This window comes from Anopheles gambiae, chromosome 3 (assembly GCF_943734735.2).
Source record: "Anopheles gambiae chromosome 3, idAnoGambNW_F1_1, whole genome shotgun sequence".
NCBI lineage: Eukaryota > Metazoa > Arthropoda > Insecta > Diptera > Culicidae > Anopheles > Anopheles gambiae.
Window position 1 is genome coordinate 58,446,054 of NC_064602.1, and position 23,944 is coordinate 58,469,997.

Below are 23,944 nucleotides of genomic sequence, written 5' to 3' on the forward strand. Positions count from 1 at the left end.
ATGCGAACAATAAGAACCACGGAAAGAACACCACGTAAGTCACAACATTATAGGTATCACCTTTCTGCACAAGTGATTGTTGATTGTCGTTCGACCCTATTGTCAATGTGTAGCCAGCAAAGGAGCGATCAGCTAATGGCAATAATTTGATATAAACGCTTAATTCGGTCCAATGTTGTTTATTCAATTATAAACATGCTTTCTTCTAGATTTTGTTTACAAATTGAATATATTTCACATTTTTAGTTGATCTTAGTAGCTTGCCCAAGGCTTTTGGGTAAGGCGAACATAAATGGTACGATTTGTTAAACCTATGTAAAGATATTAATAGTTAAACTAAATGTTAGAAAACCATAGAACGATATATTCATATCGATGATCAGATCTCATTCTTCGAAGAAATAATTATTAATCCTATTCACTACATTTCTTTACCAGCAGTGCTTTTGCTATTTTTCAATGGCAAACAAAAGAGTATGTTAAATTTGTCAGTCGCAATCGAATGCCTTCCGTAATCGCACTAAGACATGACGCTGTTAAATATCAATTCAAAGAAATATGTATTCGTATACGAAAATATTCAATCTCGTCACGAATGAATGAAAACACTTGAATCATAATTTCTTTTCTTTTTGCCTAAAATTCGTCGTGCCGCGTTAAAGCCTCACCAAAATCGGTCGCCTGCGAACCGACAAACAGGTCGTACTTTTCAATAATTTCCTCCTTTGTTAGCTTTTCATCTGCGTCAGAGTCTGCCTCGTAGATCAAATGACGGGCTTCGGCTTCCGCATGGTCAAAGTCCGCCGGAGTGATCCAATCTTTCACCTCCTGGTTGTCCATGAAGCCATCCTTATTTTTGTCACTGCAATGTAAAATATCAACAATGTAAGACGGTTTCGCACCTTATTTCTGTAACCATACGTACCGGAAGTTGGTAAAGGTTTCGCGTTCGTGTTTTACCCAATCCGGTTCTTCTTCATTTTGTTCACCTTGCCGATACATATCGCCAATGTACTCTTCGACTGACACCTTTCCGTCACTATCCTTGTCAATGTCCTCGATGGTCTCCGTTACTACAACGTCGCGCATGTGACTGCTTTCCTCGGGATGGAGAAAATCGGTAAACTCTTCCCTCGTGAGCTCATCATCTCCGTCACGATCCGCAATGCTCCAGCGGCGTCGGTCGCGCTTCATCATAGTGCGGTAGGAAAAATGTTCATCGCTCGGATGGTCCGGTTCCTGCGCCGCAAGCTCGTCCAGGAATCCATACACATTCTTGCGGTATGTGTCCCAGTGCACCTTCTCCGTGTTGTTCGGATTATGCGTCTTCCACTGACGGTTGACATCATCGTCGATGTAGCGCCTCTGTGTGTACTGAATCCACGCTTTCAGCTCAGACATATTAACGAAGCCATCATTGTCTCTGTCTATTTTATCTACGATGAGTCTGGCGAAATAGTGAAATCATTTTAACCAATTAGCGACACAATTGCTGCACTTTAATGCATGCTACGCGGCGCGACGTGATTACGCGATTAATTCCCATCTATCCAAGCTTACCATATTGTACGTCGGCTCGCGTTTACTTACCCCAAGCGTCTTCTGCTTTCGTCCGCCTCGAGCTGATCAAACGTTTTAGCATCTTCGCCGAGAAATGCTTCGTGATCGTACTGTTTGTTATGCTCATCGTTTTGATAATGTTGCGCATGGCTTAGCGGATCATGATCCAGCACTCGTTTTTCCTCCGGCTTTGGGATAGCAGACACGGCGTAGTTAAGCAACAAGCAGATGCTCATTGCGAATACGAACATCGTTTTCATTGTTATTGTTTAGGATGGACTTTTTCTGGTGTAGTTTCCGTTTGCGTTCAATTCACCTAAGAATGCTGGAAACGGCCAAAGAAAATGGATGATCTCCAAGCATTAGAACTAGAAATGTGTAAACTTCATTTTTAATTACATGTGCAGCATTCGACAACGAAAATAACCATTGAGCATTGTCAAAGTAACAATTAGTACCAGCTTCAGAAAAAATAACTAATATCAATTCTAAAGATCACTAAGCATGAACCATTCAGTAAAGAGCGCCATAAACGTTACGACAGTGTGTAAAATTAGGCCACGTCATATCCCGTAAATCAAGACTGTCCAATAACCAGAAGGATGCAAATAATGTGAAATAGAACTTACTATATTGAACCTCTATATTGAGTCACACGAACTTGGGGTTTACCACAGAAAAGAACTCCTCTTATAAGTAAAATCTATTCATAATGACACTACAATAACGAAATATATGAGGCCTGGACGTGTAACCGAATTAACACCGTTCTGATGTGCCTTGTGTGGATGCTGAACTAAAACTAAATTCTGTACTGCTTCTTCAAATAAACATAAACCACGTTGCGTCGGCGGTCCACGGGAGACGATAGACGGGTTAAATGAGCATATGCGGAAGTAAACCAAGACGAGAAGAAAACTTCGTCGGTTCAAACATCGGTCGACCAATGGCCAAAGCGACATGCAGCAGAATATGACTCTTCACCGCATGAACGCCTATGCTGATGTAATGCGACCCGTTTGTATTGGTGTTATTACTGCCGGCTCTTGGAGCGATAAGCGTATCTTGCTGTACACTGTAACGGGAAAAACTTGCAGTTTCCTTCCATCAAATCGCAAACATTTTGAATGTTTGTTCGCTGTAAACTTCTTGCTTTTTTTATGTTACTGCAGGTTAATGTTTGTTTAGAAAATGCTACAAAGCAACACGGTGTTTTAAGCCATATTTTCTAGACAAAAGAAAGAAAATTGTAAAAAAAATAACACAACACAAATTCTTTCATTATTTTCGATTGAGAGTACGAGAGTAGGGGGGGGGGGGCGATTCATTTTGCTCACAGTGCCAGTCATCTGCATGCTGGGGGAATCTGTTGCATGTGGTGCCGGATGATGGAAAAACCATGTGTAGCGCACGATGAACACAACGCTAGGGAGGCGGCGGTATCCGTGTAGGCAAATAACACGAAAAATAGTTCACTCACAATTCCACAATTCCAGATGGTGTTAGTGGCATAAAAATAACAACCGATTCGGCACAACCAGCGCTACGTGGAATACCAAGCCATCTTGAGCATTTCGAAGAGCCATTGTACAAAATGAACAGGGAAATGTTTTATTCAAAGATTTGCAATATCACTTACGTATGAATAGCACTAATAACGCGCCACTTTTTCACTGTAAGATATGTACAACATAGTAAAAGAGAATTTTTTGACTAATAATTAAACATAACGAAGCTAATATCGAATTTGACATTGAGATGTTTATATTTGTTTGCCAATATGCAAGTGAATAATTATATAAAAAAAGGTAAATAGGTAAATACTTACAACTCTACCGGCAATTTACATTGAAATAATTTTCTATTCACCAATCACGACACTTTCATATTTGTAAACACAAGAATAATGAATAGGTAGAGGTCTCATACGATTTATAAAATGACATTGTGCTGATGATGAATGACAGATTGCGTCAAAACCGCGACCAAGATACATAAGCTGCAATAAAATAAGCTGCATTTTCGAATATAAAGTCTACACATCTTGGTGATGAGCGAATTTCGCTGTTGCCATACAACGGCAAGGCGCAAGGCAACGGGAGCAATAAAATGCTCAAATATTTGTCAATTTTGCGTGCAATTCTCATAAAGTTATTTTTCTATGTTTATTACTTAATACGGAGGAGAAAAGTTTTGTAAAAGGTAAATGCACATGTTTTGCATGCATTTCAACCATTTTCGTGACAAAAAAACGATGAAAAAACTACAGTAGAACAACCGACAAACCGACGTGACACTGGCGTTACAAAAGTGTTCCACACGCAAGTACAGGCGTCCCCCGAGTTACGACGATTCGCAGATACGACGATTTTGATTTTGACAGTTAAAAGTTGTCAGTGAGAAGAAATTGATGTATTTTTTTGAATTTATGTGCTGAAAACCGTTGCAAACACATTTTAAAAGATTCTACAACTAGCCGATCTTTGATATTTATATCGCGTAAACGACTTTCGGTGTAAAATTAATACATTATCAAACATTATTTCAAATAAAAATCACGTTATCATAGATTTCGCCTCTTCAACTTCGGTTTTAAACTTAACTTTGACAGATATTCGACATACGACTATTTCGACTTACGCTTTGCTTTGGGCCATTTTTTCGGTCCCAAATACAGTCGTATCTCGGGGGACACCTGTACTGTCATTTACTAGTGAGGCGATCACTTCTGTCAAAGTAAGCTCTGTTCACTGCTGCTTCGATTTAAACAACTTTTCTAAATACAAATTGCGAAGGAAGTGTGAGGCACGATTTTGTGAGAATTATTGGACAAAACACCCAGGAAAATCATTTTATAAGTTTCCAAATCAATGCAAAAGATGTTAGAAGTACATAAAACAATACGCAATGGAATTTGCGAAGAAAAACAAAAAAGGGATTTAGTAGTTTCTTCTCTGTGTCAGTGTAGTAAGCGAATCATTATAGTGATGGCGCTAGTGTTTAACGTATTTTCATTTGAAATAAGGAGACAACTTTTGAAGCTCTTTTTGTTCGAAGTGTCACATCGGTTTGTCGGTGGTAGAACGTCGATTATCCGGGCAGTTCCCCAAGCGCCACAGATTAAGCTTAAACGACTGGAAAATTGAATATCCATAGAAAAAAAAATGAAAGCTTCACAGCTTCATTGGTTTCATCAATAGATGGCGTATTACAACTCATCATTATATTGCTATCCTTTTCTTGCAATGTGTTTCGACAAGTTTCATCTTATCATGACCTATATAGCCTTCTAACTTTCTGAGCAAAAATCTATATGAATGGTCGTGTGGTCAAATACGTGGATATCAACACCAACGACCATTACTCAAATCTCACTTGCTTCAGTGCTGGTGGTTTCCGTTGGAGTTTAGTATTTAAACAATCGTATCGCCGTTCTAGTTCTAGCGATGCATAACTTCAATGCGAAACCATACAACAGTACAGAGGAAATGAGAAAGCTCTCCTCCAAGCGATGAAGATCAGCTGGTTGGGGTATCCCACCAACAGATAGCGCCACCAGCTTTTTTGCTATTTTTAGAACGCATGAGTCGTTTGCCGTCTGCTAAACGAAGTCTTTCTATATTCCGTTTAAGTAGAGTGCTTAAGTCGTTTAGAAGCCGTTTAGTGGTCGTTTAGTGGATTTGTGGCACTTGGGTCGTGACCGGAATGCCGATTAAATGAATACCACGAATAATGGTTCAAAAATGTCAAATTCATGAACAAAATTTAAAAATCACTGGTTTTGCTAGAAATTCATATTAAACTAATCGATAAATCATCAGTAGAATATTTTTTGAATCAATAACAATATATTTAACAATTGTCTTTTGTCAAAAATAATGTTAAAAAATATCACTAGACACTAGATTGCTGCATAACAATTTTTTTTTTTTTTGGTAACCGTTCCATCGCAGAAAATGTTCGCCGCTATAGACCAACTGTCAAGTTCATGCGCACGTTTAAGCCGCCACCGGTTAATCCGTCCCCGGAAAATCGTCGTTCCACTGTATTTAATTTTTAAATCCGGCTCGACCATTCCATCGATTACTATAAAAAACTTCCACCAACCGACGCCACATGCGCTAGGGAAAATATAAATTACGCTAGCGAGTACGGGCAATCCACCCCGTACAAATATTTGCAAAACTGAGCTACTTTTTGTCACGCGCGACGTTGTCGCTGTACGTCTATTTGGACGGTTACTTGGGAATGTTCGAAAACTGCATAGCAGAAAGGTCAAGACATCTGTTCTAACTTCTAACTTCTATAAACCTTGTGTTTATTGCAGCTGATGCGCGCCAATAATTGTTTACTCCCTGATAGTGCGGATTGTAATAGCAGTGGAAAGAATTTTGTTTTTACGCGGTTAAAACAACGAATTGTGTGGATTGTGATAGTTCTTCTATTTCCCGAAGCATAGGTAATTGAAACAATGTCGAAGGTACCGGTTTTATTAGCTTGCAAGAGGTGTTTTTAAAAGGTACCTTGAAGATGGTTGTAGGACTGGGTACAGTGCTAGTGTGAAAGAGAAGGTTCCATCCTTTGTTTTCTTTTCATCATACATGACTGAAGCAATGTTAAGACCGAATGGTCGAATTAGATTTTAGTTGTCTGATGTTTTCAATCTTTGAATCAATCCTTAGTCTGTGCAAATGAATCTTACAACATTCGCAGTTGCTAATTCCACTTTTCCAGAGAGGCCGGGAACTGTAAACGTGTGAAACGATGACTCCAAGCCACCACCACTCCCTACCTGGCCATGAGCTTTATGATCGTCTACGGGAAGCTCTACGTTTGGCATCCTATGATGAACTTGATAGCATCTTGATCGAGCTTAAAACAGTATGTTGTACCGCAGCGGAAGAATCCGACAAGAAAGAATGCGACAAAAAGCGCAGCATCGAAAAGGATGAACTTAAATTTTGGCTCATCGATGTTGGGCGCCTGATGTTCGAAGAAAAGGCTAAAACTAGAGAGCTAGCTCTGGATGCATTTGAGTCTGCTGTGGTCCACATCCGTGCCACGGACTATCAAGATCATTCATCATGGAGTGAATTACGAGAGATAGTCAGCAAGGAATACACATCCCTGCTAGATATAGCCCGCAGCGAGAAGGATCCCAACTGGCATCGGGTATGGTCGGTTCTGGTGCGAATTATGAATCGAGATCTTTGCCAGGGCTCGACAATCATAAACATGTTCTTATCGATCGTTGAAGCTGGATTTCGTTCTCCAGAGCTATCAATCCGGGAACAATCATTTGATTGCTGGAGGTTACTGGTTGAAATCTTTGCCAATAACAAACAGATCAACATACCTAAACGGGTGAAGTTGATATGCATTCCGCTGAAAAGCTCCAAATCCAAAACGGAAACAATTGCATTGAAAAAATTTGACATCTGGTGGTACCTGCTATGCCAACTACGTCCGCAATTGGACACTATGGCCGAAACTATTTTTGAACCATTTATATACTTCTGTTTTGGACCTTCATTTAAGACGCCCTTGTGCTATTATTTTGATGAATCATATAAAGAGCTCGGTGCTCCGGGTAAAATGTAAGTAAATCACGATGTTTGCAAAAGTGCACTCAAGTTTAACAGTTTTTTAAATTAATTTATTTTAGGTATCAGTCTATCAAACAACTATCAGGCATTGCGTTAATTCATCTTCTAGGACCAGCCACGGATATTTGTAAAACGCTACTTACCTGTCCGGACAATAGTGGTTCAACACTATCTTTTGAATTCCCTCAAACTGAAATGGCCATTTCTGATATGCTGTTTTCGACAAAAGCAAAATTAATAATTGATTCCTGTATTGAGTGTACTGTACTGCTCTCAGAAATGCAGCATCTTGATTATAGAGCAGTTAACAGATGTGTTTGGAATAATTTGATAAGACGCATTCAAAACGAGAAAACGATTCCCAAAAATGATATGTTGCAGTGGATCAAAGAGGACATGAACGCGCTTTTAAAACTGGTAAGAAAATCCACCCATCCCGTTGCGGTGTAATATACCCGAATGGAGATTTTAATTTCACATGGGACTTTTTTTGTTGTTGTTATTGCAGTGTCTTAACTCCAAGCACGACACTGCCCTCCGTGATCTACTGTATGATACATTGTTAATCATTGCGGAGAGTGATTTACTTCACGTCAAAATTGGATACGATTCACCAGAGCAGTTGATGTTTAATTATCAGATGATTATGCCATTTGTGTTAAACTCTCATCTTCCGTTTCCTGATTCGTGAGTATATTTTTATATTAAAATAGTTAAAAAAATCATGTAGATCAGTTCTGTGATGCTGTTCTCCATATTAATTTTTTTTTATGTAAAAAGATAAATTTGTTTTACATATTAATTTTTTTTGATTTTTTTATCTAACTTCCCAAACAAATCCACTTATTGTCTTACAGGAAAAGTGAAGAAATAACAAACTGCTTATTTGATCTGAAAAGATACTCCGCTCAAAACGCGTATTGGGACATGCTTCAGAAAACTATCCAATACATTTCCCATCAAGACAAAAACAGTACCAATAACAGCATTCAGTTTCGCACGATACGAACTCGCATTTACATACTGTTGGGAAATCATCTTGCTGATCAAATGAGTGCCGATTCGGAAGGATTTCTAGCTCATCAAACCACAGTGATGTCCTTTTTACTGTACCCATTGGAATATGACCAGCTACTTTTAGTTGAGAACGTGAAGGAACTCTGGACTAAGCTGTATGATGAAGTGGTAAAGCATGACTCAAAATGTTGCGAATTAAAAAATACATTCTGCGAAATGATAAAAGCCATGACGGTCGCAAAGCATGGTTACAATCTCGCAGTTCTGGCAGATTTCTTCTGTTACATAATACAGTCACTGCCAGCGCACTTCGAAGCTACAAGTCCACCCGTAAAAGTGTTGGAGCTTTTTAAAGATGTTTCTAGAAAAGGGCTCGCCTACAAATCGAATCTGGATCGCGTGGAGGTAATGGTACGTTGCTTCCGGGAACTTTTGGAAAAATTGGACGCCAGAGATATATTGATCTTGGTGTTACCGATAAGGAATGCAATTAACGAGATGGTTTCGAATGAAAATGGGTTGGCTATGAACGAAGTGAAAAAAACACTTAAAGTTGTATCCAACAAAATGCTTCTGAAGGAAATGACTACGGATTTGATCTCTCAGTCCAATGATGTGAAATGGAATTACAAAATGTTACTCAAGACCTTATTAGATTTACCAGAGGATTTAAAAAAGGGTTGGAAAACTGTGGAAATGAAAAAGCGTATGATCGCCTGTGAAGGTAACATTAGCAACACCAAAACTCCAACACGTAAAACACCTGACGATGAGTTCGTGGTGATAGAAAAGGTATGGAAGTTCCAACCGGAAATGCTAACCGAACATCAACGGGAAAAAATGATGGAGAAGCGAACAGATATCCCTGCATTGTACAACGATATGAGCCAATCGCAAGACAGTTTCGTTATAAAACCGTGGACACCAAGTAAGGGTGTTGCTTCGTTAAAACAGGAACGTACTAAAGCTACCGCTGCTGTCACCACTGTTGACAACGCGCCTCCAAACCCGGTAGAAAGCAGTATTGCAGCAAAAGAAATCATAGAAACTTTATCGACAGTAGAAAGCGATCCACTTATATCGACGACAACGGACAGTGCATGTGATTCCAAGACGCACCGTTTAGATAAAGAAAACAACAATGGGAATGTTCTGCGTGACCAATCTGTAACATCCTTAGAAAAGGAGGGGCAAACCGAATCAGAGGAAGACAAGGCGGCCGAAAAGCAACAAAACCGAAGAAAATCTATTTTAGATCAACTGCGCATCGACACAGTGGAAGGTAAAAATCTTAATGTGATGAATTTGTCACGCACCCGGCATTCGGAATCATTGGAAACGAGAACCACAAGACGGAAAAGTATGTCGAGTCAAAAAATGGGGAACGAGAAAAAAAGAAATAATGGTGAAATTATAAACCAAGACACCAAGAGTGCTTCTGCGTCAAAGGCAGTTAAATCGAAAGGAACACAACAACGAGAAAGGCGAATGTCTAGAAAACTGTTAAAGTTTGACAATGACGAACAAGCTACCAATTCAACGCCGTCTTCGTCGAGTCAACATCAATCCAAAGCTGATGTATCGGATGATGTAATCGAATCATCTCAATCCGACTCATCTGAAACGACTAACAGAAGAACATCCTTTGCAAAGCCAAAGGCTCAAGAACCGAAAGAAAAAACAATCGCCCCATCGGCGCCAAGCACAGACATGAAGCAAACTAAAGAGATCACGCTGCAAGACGAAACCCCTCATCTATCGCCCATCAAAGAAATGAATGCTTCTGATACTAGCACAGGCACTAAAGTAAACGACGTACAAAATAATGAATCAGACAATTCTGTACTTCCAAATCAAAAGAAAGAAACTGGGGTAACTGTACCGACAGAAACAAAAGAATCACCTAATAAAGGGATTGCCTCCGATGACAGCACTACGAAACCGGAAACACACCAACAAAGTTCTTCAACGAGTTCTGCTTGTGAACAACAAAATGCTGTAGTAACAAGTCCAACCGTTATGCTGTCCCCAAACAGACGCTCCTCTCGGCTGTCTCTGGAAGATAACAAGCAGAACATTGGCAAGTTGGTTGCTTTTTCGCCAAAGAAATTGTTGGAAAATAAGAATGTGGCAACATTATTATACAGTCCCTCCAGATCAATTCATAAGCAAGAAATAATGTGCAAAGGTACGCCATCGAAAAACACTAATGATGCCTGCAACAACGCAATGAGAGAAGCGCTACAGATCGGCAGCTCGTCCAACAGCACCACTAATGACAAAGATGAATGTAAACTAGTTGAGAATCGGAGCGGTTTGTCTAGCCCCAAGGTTGCACGGTTCAGTCCATTAGTTGTGTTGGAACCGATTGTAAATCTCGGAAAGCCATTGCAGGACGTCGATGGAAGTGAACCAAAAGACATCTCTCATCCCATCAGCTCAGCGATGGTAACGCAAAACGACGAGAAACTTTCTAGCTGCAATGCACAGCAATCACAGCCATCCGAAGAACATCGTGTATCACACCTTACTCCTGCCACGCATGTAGATACGAATGCCGATTGCACCCCTAAGATGTGTCCAGAACAACCGATATCTGTAGAGCAATCCACCTGTGAACAATCAGAACTTGGCATGGAACAACTTTCTCCTATTAAGAATTTGGACGAGGAGATGGAGCCGCTGAATAAGTCGCTCAATCGTAGCATAGTATCATCGCCAGATCTTGCCGGTGTGGAAGATAGGAATGCCGATTTGTTGAATAGTACATTGAATATTTCTCCAATTTCGGAAGAGAAAGGTACCATGACTAAATGCGTGGATAGTGGAGAGTTGGCCGGTAGCGCTGATAGACGTTCATCTGGACGGATTGTTGGTAGAGAACGGGAAATAATTCCAACCAGCAACACACCCGTTCAAACACCTCTTATGTCCCGTCGCACTAAGCCCGACCCAACACCGCAGACTCCTTCAGGATCGGGTAGTGGACTTAAAGCTCGCCGTCAGCAGCAGCCGTCTATTACACGAAGTCCAAGGACAAGTATGATCGGTATGGGTGGGCGTGGTGCACAACTGATCAATTTGATTCGCAACCAACAAACCGATCAATCTCCAAAACCGAACACTCCTCCCCAAAATGCATCGACACCGAAGGGAGGCCAATCATCAGCTACCGCAAACCGTCTCATGATGCGCAAGAGAGCCATTGTGGGGAGTGCCGCTTCTTCAGCACCAGTTGATGACAGCACAGCCTTAGAAACGTTGAAAGAAAGAGAGGAAATGAGTCACAATAATCCATCCCAGTACTTGGTTTTCTCGAAAGTACTTCCTTCACCAAAAGCATCGCCAGCAGGTAGCATACTGAAACGTAGGCACAACCAGGATGAGAGTGGTGATGATATTGATTCACCGGTTAACAAGCGAAAACGCGTAAGTTTTCACGATCCTCCTGTATCTCTTACCAAGGAATACATTCGACAAGTGGAAGAGTGTCGTCCAGCATCGGTGAGTCGCAGTCTGCAACTAAACAGCAACATTATGTCGTCAGCTGATAGGGCAAAGTTTCTGATGAGACGTAAAAGCAAATCAGATAGCATTTCAGAACTGCAAAACTTTACCAACGAGCAGACAAATGCAGCAAAGAAAATGGATGCCGCGATCTCTGAGAATGCACCGAATGACGAGAATATGGAAGGTGAGGAAGAGGAGCTAACATCTTCGCCGGAATCGTTGGATGAGCACGAGTTCATGATGCACGATGGTACGAATAATATGACCGCGCTGCAGGTCTCCTCTGACTGTATGGATGTGGATGGAAATGAAAACAAATCTAATTCGAAATCAAAAATAGACGATGGAAAAGAACAGAAAACATTAGATCCATTAAACAAACAGCAAGGATTCTCAGAAATTTTAGAAAAATCTAATGAAACACAGAGTAAACACATTTTCCCTTCTGAGGATGCCGTTTTGGAGCATGTGATGAACCGTTACTCACTGGATGATATGTTTGAGCGCTACATTGCGGCTGGAAAAACGTTGGAAAAAACAAAGACAATTCGAAGTTTAACAAAGGAACTTTCGTCAAAAATGTCGGATGATTCAAAAACCCGTGACATAGTGCTGGATGAGCTATCCGAGCGACATTCGGTGGAATTCCTGGACCATGCCATACAGGAAAACTCCAACGCTAAGGTTTGTGAACGTTTATCAACCTTGGCGATGATGGATCATGTATTCAAGCAGTTGCATACTGCGTACAATGCACCGTCGGGTGATAAAACTCCTGCTGTTCCACAGAACGAAAAAGAAGAAACAATTCGGTTAATAGAGAACATTTACGAAAATCTATTAAGCTTGCCCATCATTGAAACAGATAGCCCAAAGTTAATAGAACTTCGGGAGCAGCTGTTGAAACAAGGACTAGCGCGTAAAAGTCGTTTGGAGATCATGGCATTGTTAGAACATTACTTCAAATCTTCCTCTTCAGAGTGATCGTTGCAGCCTTCATTTACGTATTTTGACAACAACTGCTGCTGTGCGTGTTGGTGAATTAAATTTACGAATAGTCCTTCAATATCTACTAGAAGAAAATATTATTTTACTATGTCGTTTCAGATGACGCTAAGTATTTATTGTAATATAATTAACTTTTTATTGTACTTGTTTTTTTTTTTCCGGTTTTCATTGAATTTCTTTAAACGATAAAATATTCAACGCCATAACAATACTGTACAAAAAACCTTCTTGATTCCATGGTAGTAATTAAATGTAACGAAATCTGAATTCTGTCTATGTAATCAGTACAACAAATACGAAGAACATTTTGCATTGATACCCTGTAACATATTAGCTTCTAGCTAGTAACTTAGGCTCTCTTTTATAGGTAATTTGATGCGTACGCACTTTAACTTATATTTTTCATTATTTTGTCCATAAGAAGTGTTGTAAGTGTTATAATAGCAAGCTTAAGAACGGAAAAAAGTAAAAAATAACAGACTAGGACGAAGGAAAGAAAGGACAAAACACTAACGAGGGAACAACAAATCAAACCTTATCCTGATAATTTGCACATTTATATTACTGAATAAAATTAAGTTATATAAAAACTAACAATAGTAATTTTCTAGAAGCCTTAATCGCCTTAAAGCTCCTCGTGCCCATTCCGAAATCCATATCTGCTTTACACAAACGTGCTTTGTAAGACAGCGCTCTCCAAACTTTTTTGGATCACGGACCACTCACTTGGCTTTGAAAATACATTTGCCGCGGCTCACATATATTCACGGTTACGAATGAAGACCCCGAAATTAAATGCTTTGTTTACCTTCAACTTTATTTTTAAAAAGCTCATCTTTCATCTTTATATCAGTACGCTGGGCTATTTGAACACATATGTATCAATGTGTGACATACGTAATGAGATTGTTTCATTACTATCAAACGGTAATTCTTTCATCATAGAATCATTGTAACATAGGTGGAACAGCTGAGTTAAGAGGATAAAAACTATTCCATCTTCAAAAAAAAAAAAAAAACAAAATTCCTCTATCCCAGTGGGTTTCAACCTTTTGCAGCTTTTCCTCCCATGTAGGGTGCCCCCACTCACAAGATCATGAGCATGAGGAGAGCGTGGTAACCCAAAGTATTAGGTGAAGAATGTGAGCGATTTTTGATAGTTCACCAACAGTTCAAGACTCCGTAGCGTTTGTAGCGCCAGATCAGTAGCTAAGTAAATTGAACATTAGTATAATTTTCCAAAAATTGCTGAAAAATATTCACGACATTCAACAACGGTTAGTCAATCGTCCACAGCCCAGAGTACAATCTTAATTCCTAGTGGTATCTAATTTCTTTCAGAAAAAGAGAATGAGTATGATATTATTCTTATTTCCGCATCTCTTATTATCATCTTATTGTGCGCATAGAACTGAATGACGTTAAATCTTATAAGAAGTTAAATCCTACTCATCCGGCGCTACAACCGCTTTTCGGCAGTTGCTGCAGTAGTGTCCGCACGACAGTGAGATCGCCGTCCATATCGTAAAGCAATCAGTTCCTAACCAGTGTAGGTTCAAGCTCAGTTTCAGCATAGATTGGTAATTGGTACGATGATGGGGATAAGTTGAAAAGTGACAACACATGATACTTTTTATTGTAAATTTGAAGTATTTTGGTTTTAGAGTGTGTAATTACTTGTTACTTGTCCAACGTGACTATCTTTGGCGGTGTGTTCGAGCATGGAGTGTGGAGGAGAAGGATGCACCACGAGCTTGCGAACCGAGCATCTTGATGGAAGCGAAGGCTGGCAGGATACGATGGTTGGGGAATGTCATGAGGATGTCGGACTCATGCCCCACCAAGAAGGTGTTCGACAGCGATCGCCAGTTCCTCAAGAGGGGCAGAAGCACACAGCAAGCTCGAAAGCTGGATCAGGTGAAGCAAGACCTGTCAGAGATTAGATCTCTATATGGATGAGAAGCTGCAGTCAAGGACTGAGTTTCCAGGCAAATTATTGCTAACTGGACCATTTCACGACGATGTGCTATTTAGTGAACAGGCCAACTAGAGAGCGATTCACTTTCTCAAATTGTTATTCATTTCAAACGATGCGACGGACGATTAATGGTTTTCAGTGTTGGATTTTATTTACCAAATCGTTTCTTAAATATAGCCATCATCGAAGTCAGGCTATCGTTCGTATAGCTTATCTTAATATCCTTTGCCCAATGTAATTGCTCCTTGCTTTGTTTATCATTTTATTTATTTCTTTTCCTATGACTTTTAGTAGTCAACAGCGTTTTTTAAGCCTAGTGGAAGAATCACACCCGTGGGGGAAAAACAAAGTATGAGAATGGTAAATAAAAATCACGAGTAATATAATTTGAATAATGAAGCGTCGTACATATGCTCATTCAGGAATAGGAAGATATTATTACTAGCAAACTATACACATCTTATCTGTTAGCATCAAGTCAATCATCGGAAGCCATGCACAGAGTAGAAGCCATCACTAAACAGTACCAGTCTGAGCTGAATAGTCCTTCAGCAGCCAATAATAGCAGCCACGTCATTTCGTCTGAACTTCTCTATACAGGACAATTCGTATCCCCTCTGTCATAAGCATATGCATAATAATTCTATCGCGCTACATACTAAGCTTGGGATGCATTGATGAGGATTCCAAATTTAATCTTTCTTGCTTAGGTGTTTTTTGTTTGTTTGCTTGTATGGATGAAGACATTTTATAATCTACTAACACGAAACAACTAGTCCTGTATCAAACCTCAACCAGTACCGCAAATAAGCCCTATCCACAAGTCTGCTTCAGTAAAAAATGAATAAGACTGACCGATTCTATTCGCCAACGCACCCTTTTTAGCTAAACCTGCAAAGCATCTGCCTTGTACAGAAAGCGACCGTAGATAGTAATAAAGTTAATTTAAACAGTACACGTTAATGAAATGGTGAGCGTCATGAGCTTCGTAGTTTCGTGGCTTATCTAACTATGGTGGCATCCGTTTGAACGGTGAGGTGTGAGCCATGTAAAACTAATCATGAAGTGCTTGGAATTTCCTTTACTTACAATTAGGCTGTGGTTAAGAACATTCATTCCATGGTATTTGTTTTTTTCTCTATTTAATGCTTTCTATCATTGAGTCACACTTACACGCATTCGCACACTCACATACGCAAACACTCACACATGGACAATTCGATTGACTCTTACGTACACAGTTTACAATGGAATCAGTAGTTCATCCTTTATCCCCTCGCAGTTGTGGGGTGTGTAAGGATGAGTTAAGGAAATCTCATGTCACCCATATGGCGCAGCTGATGCAGGCTGCTTTGGGAGGCCGTTCGCTGGGGCGGTTGCCGCGGGTAGTAGAGATTATGCTGGGACGAAGAGCGGTGGGGATTCTGCTTGTAGATGCCTTCGGGCGGGGAGAACTTCCTTGGGCGTCTTTCGTCACTGTGTCGCCGACGTTTGTCGCTTTCGTCGGAAAATTTTCTACGATTAGTGTTTGCACCCTGTTGCAGGTCGACTGCCGTGCTGCTACTGCTGCACGCTTGGCTCATATGCTGAAGGCTCGTGCCGGCAGGATTATTGTTGGTGCTGCTACCGGCTGCTCCACTGTCATTGGAGAGGCGCTTGACGTGGCTGGTGTCGTAAACGTAGTAGCGATTGGTATGCTGATAGTCGGTGTCGTCTAGCATTTCATCATCGACAAACGTTCGATTATCTTCGTACCGCGACTTGTACCGTTCGTCATCCGACTTTCTGCGATCGCGGCGGTCCTCCGTTCGGTCCAGCTCAAAGTCAGCAGACCGTGGCTGTTTGACTGTAGTTTGCCCTTGTGCAACGTTTAGCAGCATGTCTTCGTACCCGTAACGCCCGTTGGCAATTTTCAGTGGTGCCTTACCGGTAGTCTTTGTCCACAGGGCCTCTTGTCCGTAAAGATCGAGCATAGGTTGAAACTGGCTCTGGCCGGTCAAATTGTGCGTCGAGCGTCTCCATCCTTCTTCGTAACGACGTCGCGTGTTCTCATCCTCGATTGCCTGCCGGCGCTGAGATTTGCTGCTCGAGCTTTCGCTCGAATCTTCACCAGACGTTCCAATGCCTAGGTCCTTATCTTCGCCGTACGCTTTATAGGGTGCACCGAGGAAGTTTTTACTACCGAACGCACCCGTCAATGCTAGCTGGGGATGGGAGATGCAATATGGATGCGGGTAGGTCTTTTCTACCGGTGATAGTTTGTGGTCGTCATCCGGTTGGTAGCCCGATGTACACGATCCCGGTCCAAATAGGGATAACAGAACAGGTAGCAAAAACAGACCATGCATTGCGCCGAAAAATATCACCAAAAATACCATTTTGAAGAACACCAGAAAGATGTAGCTATCGGCTAATAGTAAGGCCACCACGCCCAGAATCGTACTCAAGCTGCCCTGTACGATAGGCATGCCCAGGCTGTACAGTGCTTCGCGCACGCGCTCATCGGGTGTGCGTGCCTTCGAGGACATGTAGGTGTAGCAGATGTGTGCTGTGAAGTCCACCGAAAACCCGATGCACATGATCAGATTTATCATCGAGATCGAGTCGAGGTTCACGTCCCACAGCGCCATATAGCCAGCGACTCCCAGCTCGATCGATATGATAGAGAAGGCCACCCACAATGAGCAGAGGAAATTCGGGATGAAGATAAATGAGATCAGCATCATTATCAGTGCACCGACAATCATTGACTGTATTGACGTGGGTCGCACTAGCTCAAACTGATCGAAGAACACGAAGTACGGATGGAATACGGTGGCGTTCAAGGGGGAATCCTTGCATATTTGCCGTAAATCTTTTACCATAACCTTTTCGTGATTTGTATCAGTTATGTTCACTGCCTGTATCATAAACCGGGAGGCAAGTATTTTTGTACCAGCCTCGTTGAACTTGACATCTAGCGAGAAGGGGTTCGCCGGGAACAGCCAAATCTAAGGAAAAGATAAAACATTATTACCGTTTCAAACATGCAATTGATTGCTTCCCTTGGCATAGCTTACCTCTCGCAAAGCATCGATGAAAGCTTGCTCACTGTCCAAAGTAAGATTGAGATAGTCGTTATTGCGATCGACATACGAGATGAACGATCGCAGCCAGGATTCACTGTAGAGCGGTGAGGTGACATAAGAGGTGTTTTCGAGCGATTGCATCAAATCCTCAATCTGCATCTGCGTATGTGGATCGGAATAGTTGAGATCGCCCGTCACGATCACCTGTATGCGGTAGGGAAACTCTCGATAGTATTCATCCTCCAGGTCGAAGAACTTGACCGAGTACGAGTCAGCCTTGGACAGTTTTCTACGTTCCAGTCCTTCTTTGATCTTGGTCAATCCAAAGCAGGCGCCTCCTAAATAGGCGGCAAATATAACCAAAATTATGGTTTTTGTCCAGCCTTTGTTCAGTATCCGTGCCATCGTTTCGCGGAAAAATGCCATCAGTACATGCTCCCGATTATCGATAGGATTATCCGGATCGTCGCGGTTGATTCCACCTGTGTTCATTTTCCGATACAGCCACGATCGTTTTTCTGAAAGAATATAAACATTGAGACGAATTATTTAAATGATTCTAACATGATGCTCTGCCACTGCTCTAGACTGATGATTTTCTACTCCTAGGCGTAATATACCAAAGGTCATGTCGGCATTACTAGAATATTTCTAGAAGTTTATTAGAAGTTTATCGTAACTCTGTTCAAATTTGTGACATTTGTTGAACAACGTATGCAATCAGTAATGCTGTTAACATTAGAAAGTTACTCAAAAATGCCTATTTATTGTCAGCCCGTATATTTATTGGCGCTCTAGCACCAATCGAACAAGACATCGAATAAGAAAAGTATATAGAATTTGGCTGAACTTGTTCGTTCGAGATGTCTTACGGTTGTCCTCCATATAACTATATACGTTTGTTCGAGTCTGTGTGTCTTGTAGGCTGCCAGAGCACCGCCTTAGTTTTGGAAAAGGATTATAAAGTAGCCTTTACATAAACCTTCCCATCTACAGTCAGTAGCAATGTGGTGCTACTGTACAGCAAACAAAAATCAAATTTACATATGCTCATATGGTTACGACTACATTCAATTTTCAATTCTCAGATAAACCGTCTTAGTTGTAAGACATTGAGAAAATGAAATTTGGACGAAATCAAATCGACTTAGAAGTATTCCCTTTTACCCTACCATCGGAATGTCGCGTATGCCATTCCACAGTGGGCCAATACATCCCCGATGGTTTCCATTTTTTTCCCTCACTATCTTGCTTTCGTACCCCGTTCATTGCGAATATGTTCAAAAGAAACATGGCACGTTGGAACCTGCTGAAAAGTGTAGAGCTCGAAGAAGAGAGTGGATAGAGACGGGTTGGCGCGTGTTTTGAAAAGCGAAAATCATGCCGCATCCACCATCGCCACACCATCGCCCGTTGGGCAGGTCGTCCTCGTCCGGTGCACGTAACGTGTCTCCGACGCGCCGTGGGGCCTCCGATGGCAAATGACACACTTTCGTTGACCAGTGCAATGGTGTATTGGGCGCTGCTGTATGTGTGTCGTAAACAGTGTCTGTGCGTGTAACGCGAGGTAAAAGTGGTTTCTGGACAGTAAAGTCAAATGGTTGAAATTTGGTTGAAAATCCAAAGATACCATCGCCCGGGGCATTTCACCGAATCTCTCTCCAGTGTGTTTTTGGGGTTTTACTGTGCCGAAGGGTTTCAGTAACTCTTTTCTTTCTTTGGTGCCGATGGCCTCGGTCATGAAGATGTTCCAGAAATGCCTCTACCATATACATGCTAGCTTAATGCTTTTGACGAATTGTAAGCGTCAGCGTCAAATGATCGCGTGCTGAATGTTAGAAAGACTGCTCGAAGCAACTAATACTTTTCCTGTCACTTTAGATGGAAACAGCAACAACAAAAACGAAAGTATGGCTAATGTTTTCATTTCAATATTTTAATATTTTAAGCTTCATTGATCACAAAAACTAGAAGAGTAGCATATTCACGAAATAATAGTTGCAACAAAAGTGCATACAATTTGTTGCGACTTGTTGTGAACTGAATTGGAACTTGCTTTTGATGAGCCGGTGGCATTTCTTTTGCGATAATAATATACTTCAAAATAATCAAGTCAATGCACCTATGGGGTTCGCCATCTGCTGCCACAACCCCGGAAGTGGAACATCGTGGAAAATATGTTGCTTTGGTGCTTCTCACGTTTTCGAAAATCAAACCGTATCCAACTTAACGAATCATGGCAACCGAAGCCTACCTAGCACGCTTGAAGAAGTCACATCGATGTCGTACCAAATATGAAACCCTATTCACATCCTATCATCATCATCACCGCCATCGTTGTCGCCATCATTAATATACCAATAGCAACGATCCATAACTCATCAACGATGTTGCTGGACTGTTTTTAGTTCGCAAAAGCGCATGCGGCGATAGTCTACAATTGCACTCGGACTACCGGTACCATTTTGGCAGGCATGTTGACAATTTCCTGCATGGTTTGCTGCATCATCAACTGCAGTGCAGCCATCTGTAATGAAACGGTATTTAGCGCGTATTGGACTCGCACGGACTACCAGCTCTGGTCGGGATCAGGAAGGGAAAAAGCGAGCGAAATTGTGGCTGTGATTGCGCATGAATGAATGCACCAACTTGCCGCCTTAGCCCCGGAGAGCGTGTTGGTTGTTTCGTCAATGAAATATGGTCAATCTTCAGCTTTATGTTCAGTCGTCACGAAAGCAAGGCGTGAGCACAATGAAACTGGTCTGGTTTGCTGTATGGCTGACCATTTACTGGACCGGATATAGGAAAAATGGCAATACTATGGCATCCGGGGAGTACCGATTCCGGTTTGGCTCGTCGGACCACTTTTACAGAAGACCGGGTGGTATATGCAGCTAACCGTGTACACTTTGCAATTGATCACGGGCTCACTCGATCTACGCTTTCGTGCGGTTATTGACCGGCTTAATAGTTTAGGCACTATCTTGCTTAGCCTGATAAGTGTCGGCGTCGGCTGCCTTCAGCCGTGAAAGGTCACCCACATCCTCTGCCGTAGAAAGTCGTTCATTAATATTTTATGCGTCTGGTCACAGTTGTGCACAAAACTTTCACGCCACCGTGCTGATAGGAACGACACTATCAGGTTATCTCTTTTATTGACCTGAAATAAACGCGAAGTTTAGAGCTTTGGAGGCTGGGCTGACTTGGCATGAAAAGTAGAAGAAATGAAAGAGCAGTGCGCATCGAGAAATGTGTGCGTTTTCTTTAATACGGGCGTCATTTAGTAACAATTGGCAACAATGCCCTATTTGATGATATATTATCCCAGCAGACGTGGAACAAACTTGATAAAACTTACGATATGGTTGAAGTAAAATTCCTGAGAATCGGAAAAATTAATAAGCACATAATCAATCAATTTACGCAAAGGGAGACAATTTTCAGATTGGAAAGGAGAGCCAAATTCGAAACAGTCACACATGCGAGAGATCTATTCATAATAGTACATTACCGTAAGGATGGTAGAACATATTTCGCATCACAACGTGTACTGGCCGTGAGGGAGTGCTGCAATAGCAACAACCTCACCATTTGGCCTCGGCTGATGTTGCCAGCGGTGACAGTTTATTTGCGAAAGCATGAATTCACCCAAGCTGCACAACGTTGCACTGCGAGCATGATCCGATGTTGAAATAGCACGTGTTGGCCACTGACTTCCACACCGGAGGTTCTCTTCGGCTGCAAAGGTTATCGACCATCCGAATAATGTTCATCCGTTCGCAAAACAAGCGTGTTCTAGTGCTCGAGGCCCCTTGGTATCATGCAACGGCGTGGCTTACGGCTGGCCACCGCGCTATGTCATAAACCGTAAACGGTCGACCACGATATCTGAGGGACACACACCGCCTGCGCTCGTTGCTTATGACAACGTGCAGTTGTACATTGCGCACCTGTTCTGTTTATGGCCTAGGCGTTACCAGTGTCTCTGCGTCATTTTCAACCGTTTGGATCCTTTTACTACGCTTACGGTCAAAGTTGCTGAAGACTGGTTCGCCAACGGGTGGAAATGACCGTACATTAAATGGCTGGTAACATGTTTGCTGATCGAAACAAGGTGAATCTAGTGTGAGCAGAATGATCCACAGAATGATGTAATGAGCTACTACTGAATTCTTGTGGTAATTATGTACTGCTAGCGGCTTGTCACCGTCCTCCGAGAAAGGAGATAATGCTCAAATTAGCTTTAGTTTTCTCGAATTCAAAGCGTCTTTTTGAACGCCATATGTATATATGTATATTAGAAAGGTGGTAAAGATATTTCATATTTTTGGTCTGATTTGGACCATATAGCAAATTAGATTTTTTATATAAACTTTACAATATTTTGGCGTTTGATTCATCCAAATCTGATTGGTATGTTTTGTTTGTGAACTATCTACCATACCATATCAATCGATTAGAAATACTGAATAAGTATCAATCGAACATACCAATTCTGCATACAGTGAGTTTTCGTTTGCGACAATAATGAATAACCGCTAAATCGAGCGTTAAACCGATTGCATTTCGCACCGCCCTGCGGCAGTTGATGATCTGAGGTGTACAGGTTTTTTTTTCAGACTAGCCCCTGAACGCGCGTGGCCATGAGACGCGTAATCATGCCGCCTCGGTGTGGTAATTGCATTGAGTAAGTTTGTTCCAGTGAATTTAGTGAACGATTCGATTAATTTACAATTTCTGTTATACAAGTGCACTGAATCGCCATGTTGAATAACGTGCATCACACAAAGAACACAGAGCAAATGAACACATGCAGACGTAGAAAAGGAATAATGGGTTGTGACCCAGGTACTGCGGTTTGAAGCGTACATACTACCGAACCACGCATTGCTGCCTGGACAAAACCCAAGAGATAAGTTTCGCATATCCTCATCCTCATTCACCGCTGTAGGCAGGTATACACCCAAATGATTATACTTGACCCACTGGTCGAGTAACGAAATCAAGTAAGATCCTGATGAAGCCGTCCCATTGTTGAAACTGGGATCCGACCATCGTGGTTACATCTTCACGTAGTGTCAAATAGTGTGACATAACAGCACGTTGTTTCATCAGCGGCATCGAGCAGTCCCGTAGCGGTTCACGCACAAACACAGCTGGATCGTTTGGTTAGAGGCGAATGGGAAAAGGCAACAAACCCCTCGTCTCGTTGAGCACAGGTCTGAAAAGTTCAGGTCAGACGCAAAGCAATGCCAAACTTCATCGCCAGTCATTATTGAAATTTCAGTTTTTTGCTGTTATTATTTTTGTATGCGACGTGAAAGCTCTCTAACGAGTGTTCAGGTGTGCAATCAGTACTTTGTTTGAGATTTTCCTCGATAATGTATCGGGATTCCCGTAGATGGCCTACAAAAACCGACGTTACCAGGAAGGTGACATAAAACCTGGATAAATTGAGTACATAGGTAAGTGCAATAGCAATGTGAGTCTCTTACAGTAAAGTCTTATGTATTAAAAAAAACCCCTACGTAGCACTTACTTTCAAAAAACATTCATATACAGTTCATATCCATTGAAGCTAAGGGGTTAAAGGTTTATTCTTGAATTATAAAAACGACTCCGTAATTACTAGGAAGTAGATTGTTTGCTACTTTCTCGTCTTTCAACGAAATTGAAGAATCATATCTTAAAGCTCTGCGACAGTATGATCTCGTGATGATGGCCAACGGAGAGCAGATGAGTGTCCCATCATTTATGCCACGACAGCGGGTGTGGTTATCACAATGCAGATCATGTGTCGGCAATTACTCGTTTAAATTAATTATCATCTTTTATTGGATTATTACATGTTGCGCATCGAAGCGACGAAGCGGATTGTTTAGTTTGAAGACACTGTTTTATGCCGCGTGCCCTTGTAACGGTACTGGCTCCGATTGGGACGCCGATGAATCAACCGTAATCTAAAGCGTGCATTTGTAGGTACATATACACATTTATACATAAATTGTTGTCTCGCTACGCGATACCAGATCTTGTTTGTTTGGAGCGGTTTCTGGACGAATGAAGCAATGGAAAAGTGCTAGACTGAGTTAGCCGCAATGTCGCCGCGACGTATCGTAAATAATCTGATTTATTCAGCTAAATGATTCGCTTCCGTTAGCTCGAGTATGCTGCTTTACTGACCCGGCTACTGATCA

The 23,944-nt window shown here is 41.5% G+C and overlaps 3 protein-coding genes across 7 annotated transcripts in view; 1 reads left to right on the forward strand and 2 right to left on the reverse strand.

Annotated features, from left to right (window-relative positions):
• Positions 1-163: 163 nt before the first annotated feature.
• Positions 164-3,536, reverse strand: LOC1272654 (calumenin). Of its 3 annotated transcripts, XM_061654172.1 has the most exons (5): positions 3,389-3,517; positions 3,200-3,233; positions 1,591-1,885; positions 926-1,447; positions 164-862 (listed from the first exon to the last, which is right to left on the reverse strand). In XM_061654172.1, the coding sequence occupies exons 3-5, from the start codon at positions 1,818-1,820 to the stop codon at positions 637-639; spliced, it is 978 nt and encodes a 325-aa protein (XP_061510156.1). In that variant the 5' UTR covers positions 1,821-1,885; positions 3,200-3,233; positions 3,389-3,517; the 3' UTR covers positions 164-636. The 3 variants fall into 3 exon arrangements, with proteins under 3 accessions (XP_061510156.1, XP_311555.4, XP_061510155.1); XM_311555.4 differs by lacking the exon at positions 3,200-3,233 and having other exon boundaries at positions 3,389-3,536; XM_061654171.1 differs by lacking the exons at positions 3,200-3,233; positions 3,389-3,517 and adding an exon at positions 2,190-2,862.
• Positions 3,537-5,851: 2,315 nt separating this feature from the next.
• Positions 5,852-13,298, forward strand: LOC133392842 (telomere-associated protein RIF1). 3 transcript variants are annotated; one of them, XM_061654841.1, is made up of 5 exons: positions 5,852-6,019; positions 6,295-7,157; positions 7,226-7,583; positions 7,675-7,853; positions 8,024-13,298. In XM_061654841.1, the coding sequence occupies exons 2-5, from the start codon at positions 6,325-6,327 to the stop codon at positions 12,675-12,677; spliced, it is 6,024 nt and encodes a 2,007-aa protein (XP_061510825.1). In that variant the 5' UTR covers positions 5,852-6,019; positions 6,295-6,324; the 3' UTR covers positions 12,678-13,298. The 3 variants fall into 3 exon arrangements, with proteins under 3 accessions (XP_061510825.1, XP_061510827.1, XP_061510826.1); XM_061654842.1 differs by having other exon boundaries at positions 5,867-6,019; positions 6,274-7,157; XM_061654843.1 differs by having other exon boundaries at positions 5,865-6,019; positions 7,675-9,583.
• Positions 13,299-14,804: 1,506 nt separating this feature from the next.
• The window catches only part of LOC1272652 (patched domain-containing protein 3), a 35,543-nt gene continuing 26,403 nt past the window's right edge, over positions 14,805-23,944 (reverse strand). Inside the window, exons 8-9 of the mRNA XM_311553.5 lie at positions 17,739-18,265; positions 14,805-17,669 (exon numbers count right to left, since the gene is read on the reverse strand). Coding sequence (XP_311553.5) covers positions 15,984-17,669; positions 17,739-18,265 — 2,213 coding nt within the window. The 3' untranslated portion in view covers positions 14,805-15,983. The remainder of the gene's footprint in view (positions 17,670-17,738; positions 18,266-23,944) is intronic.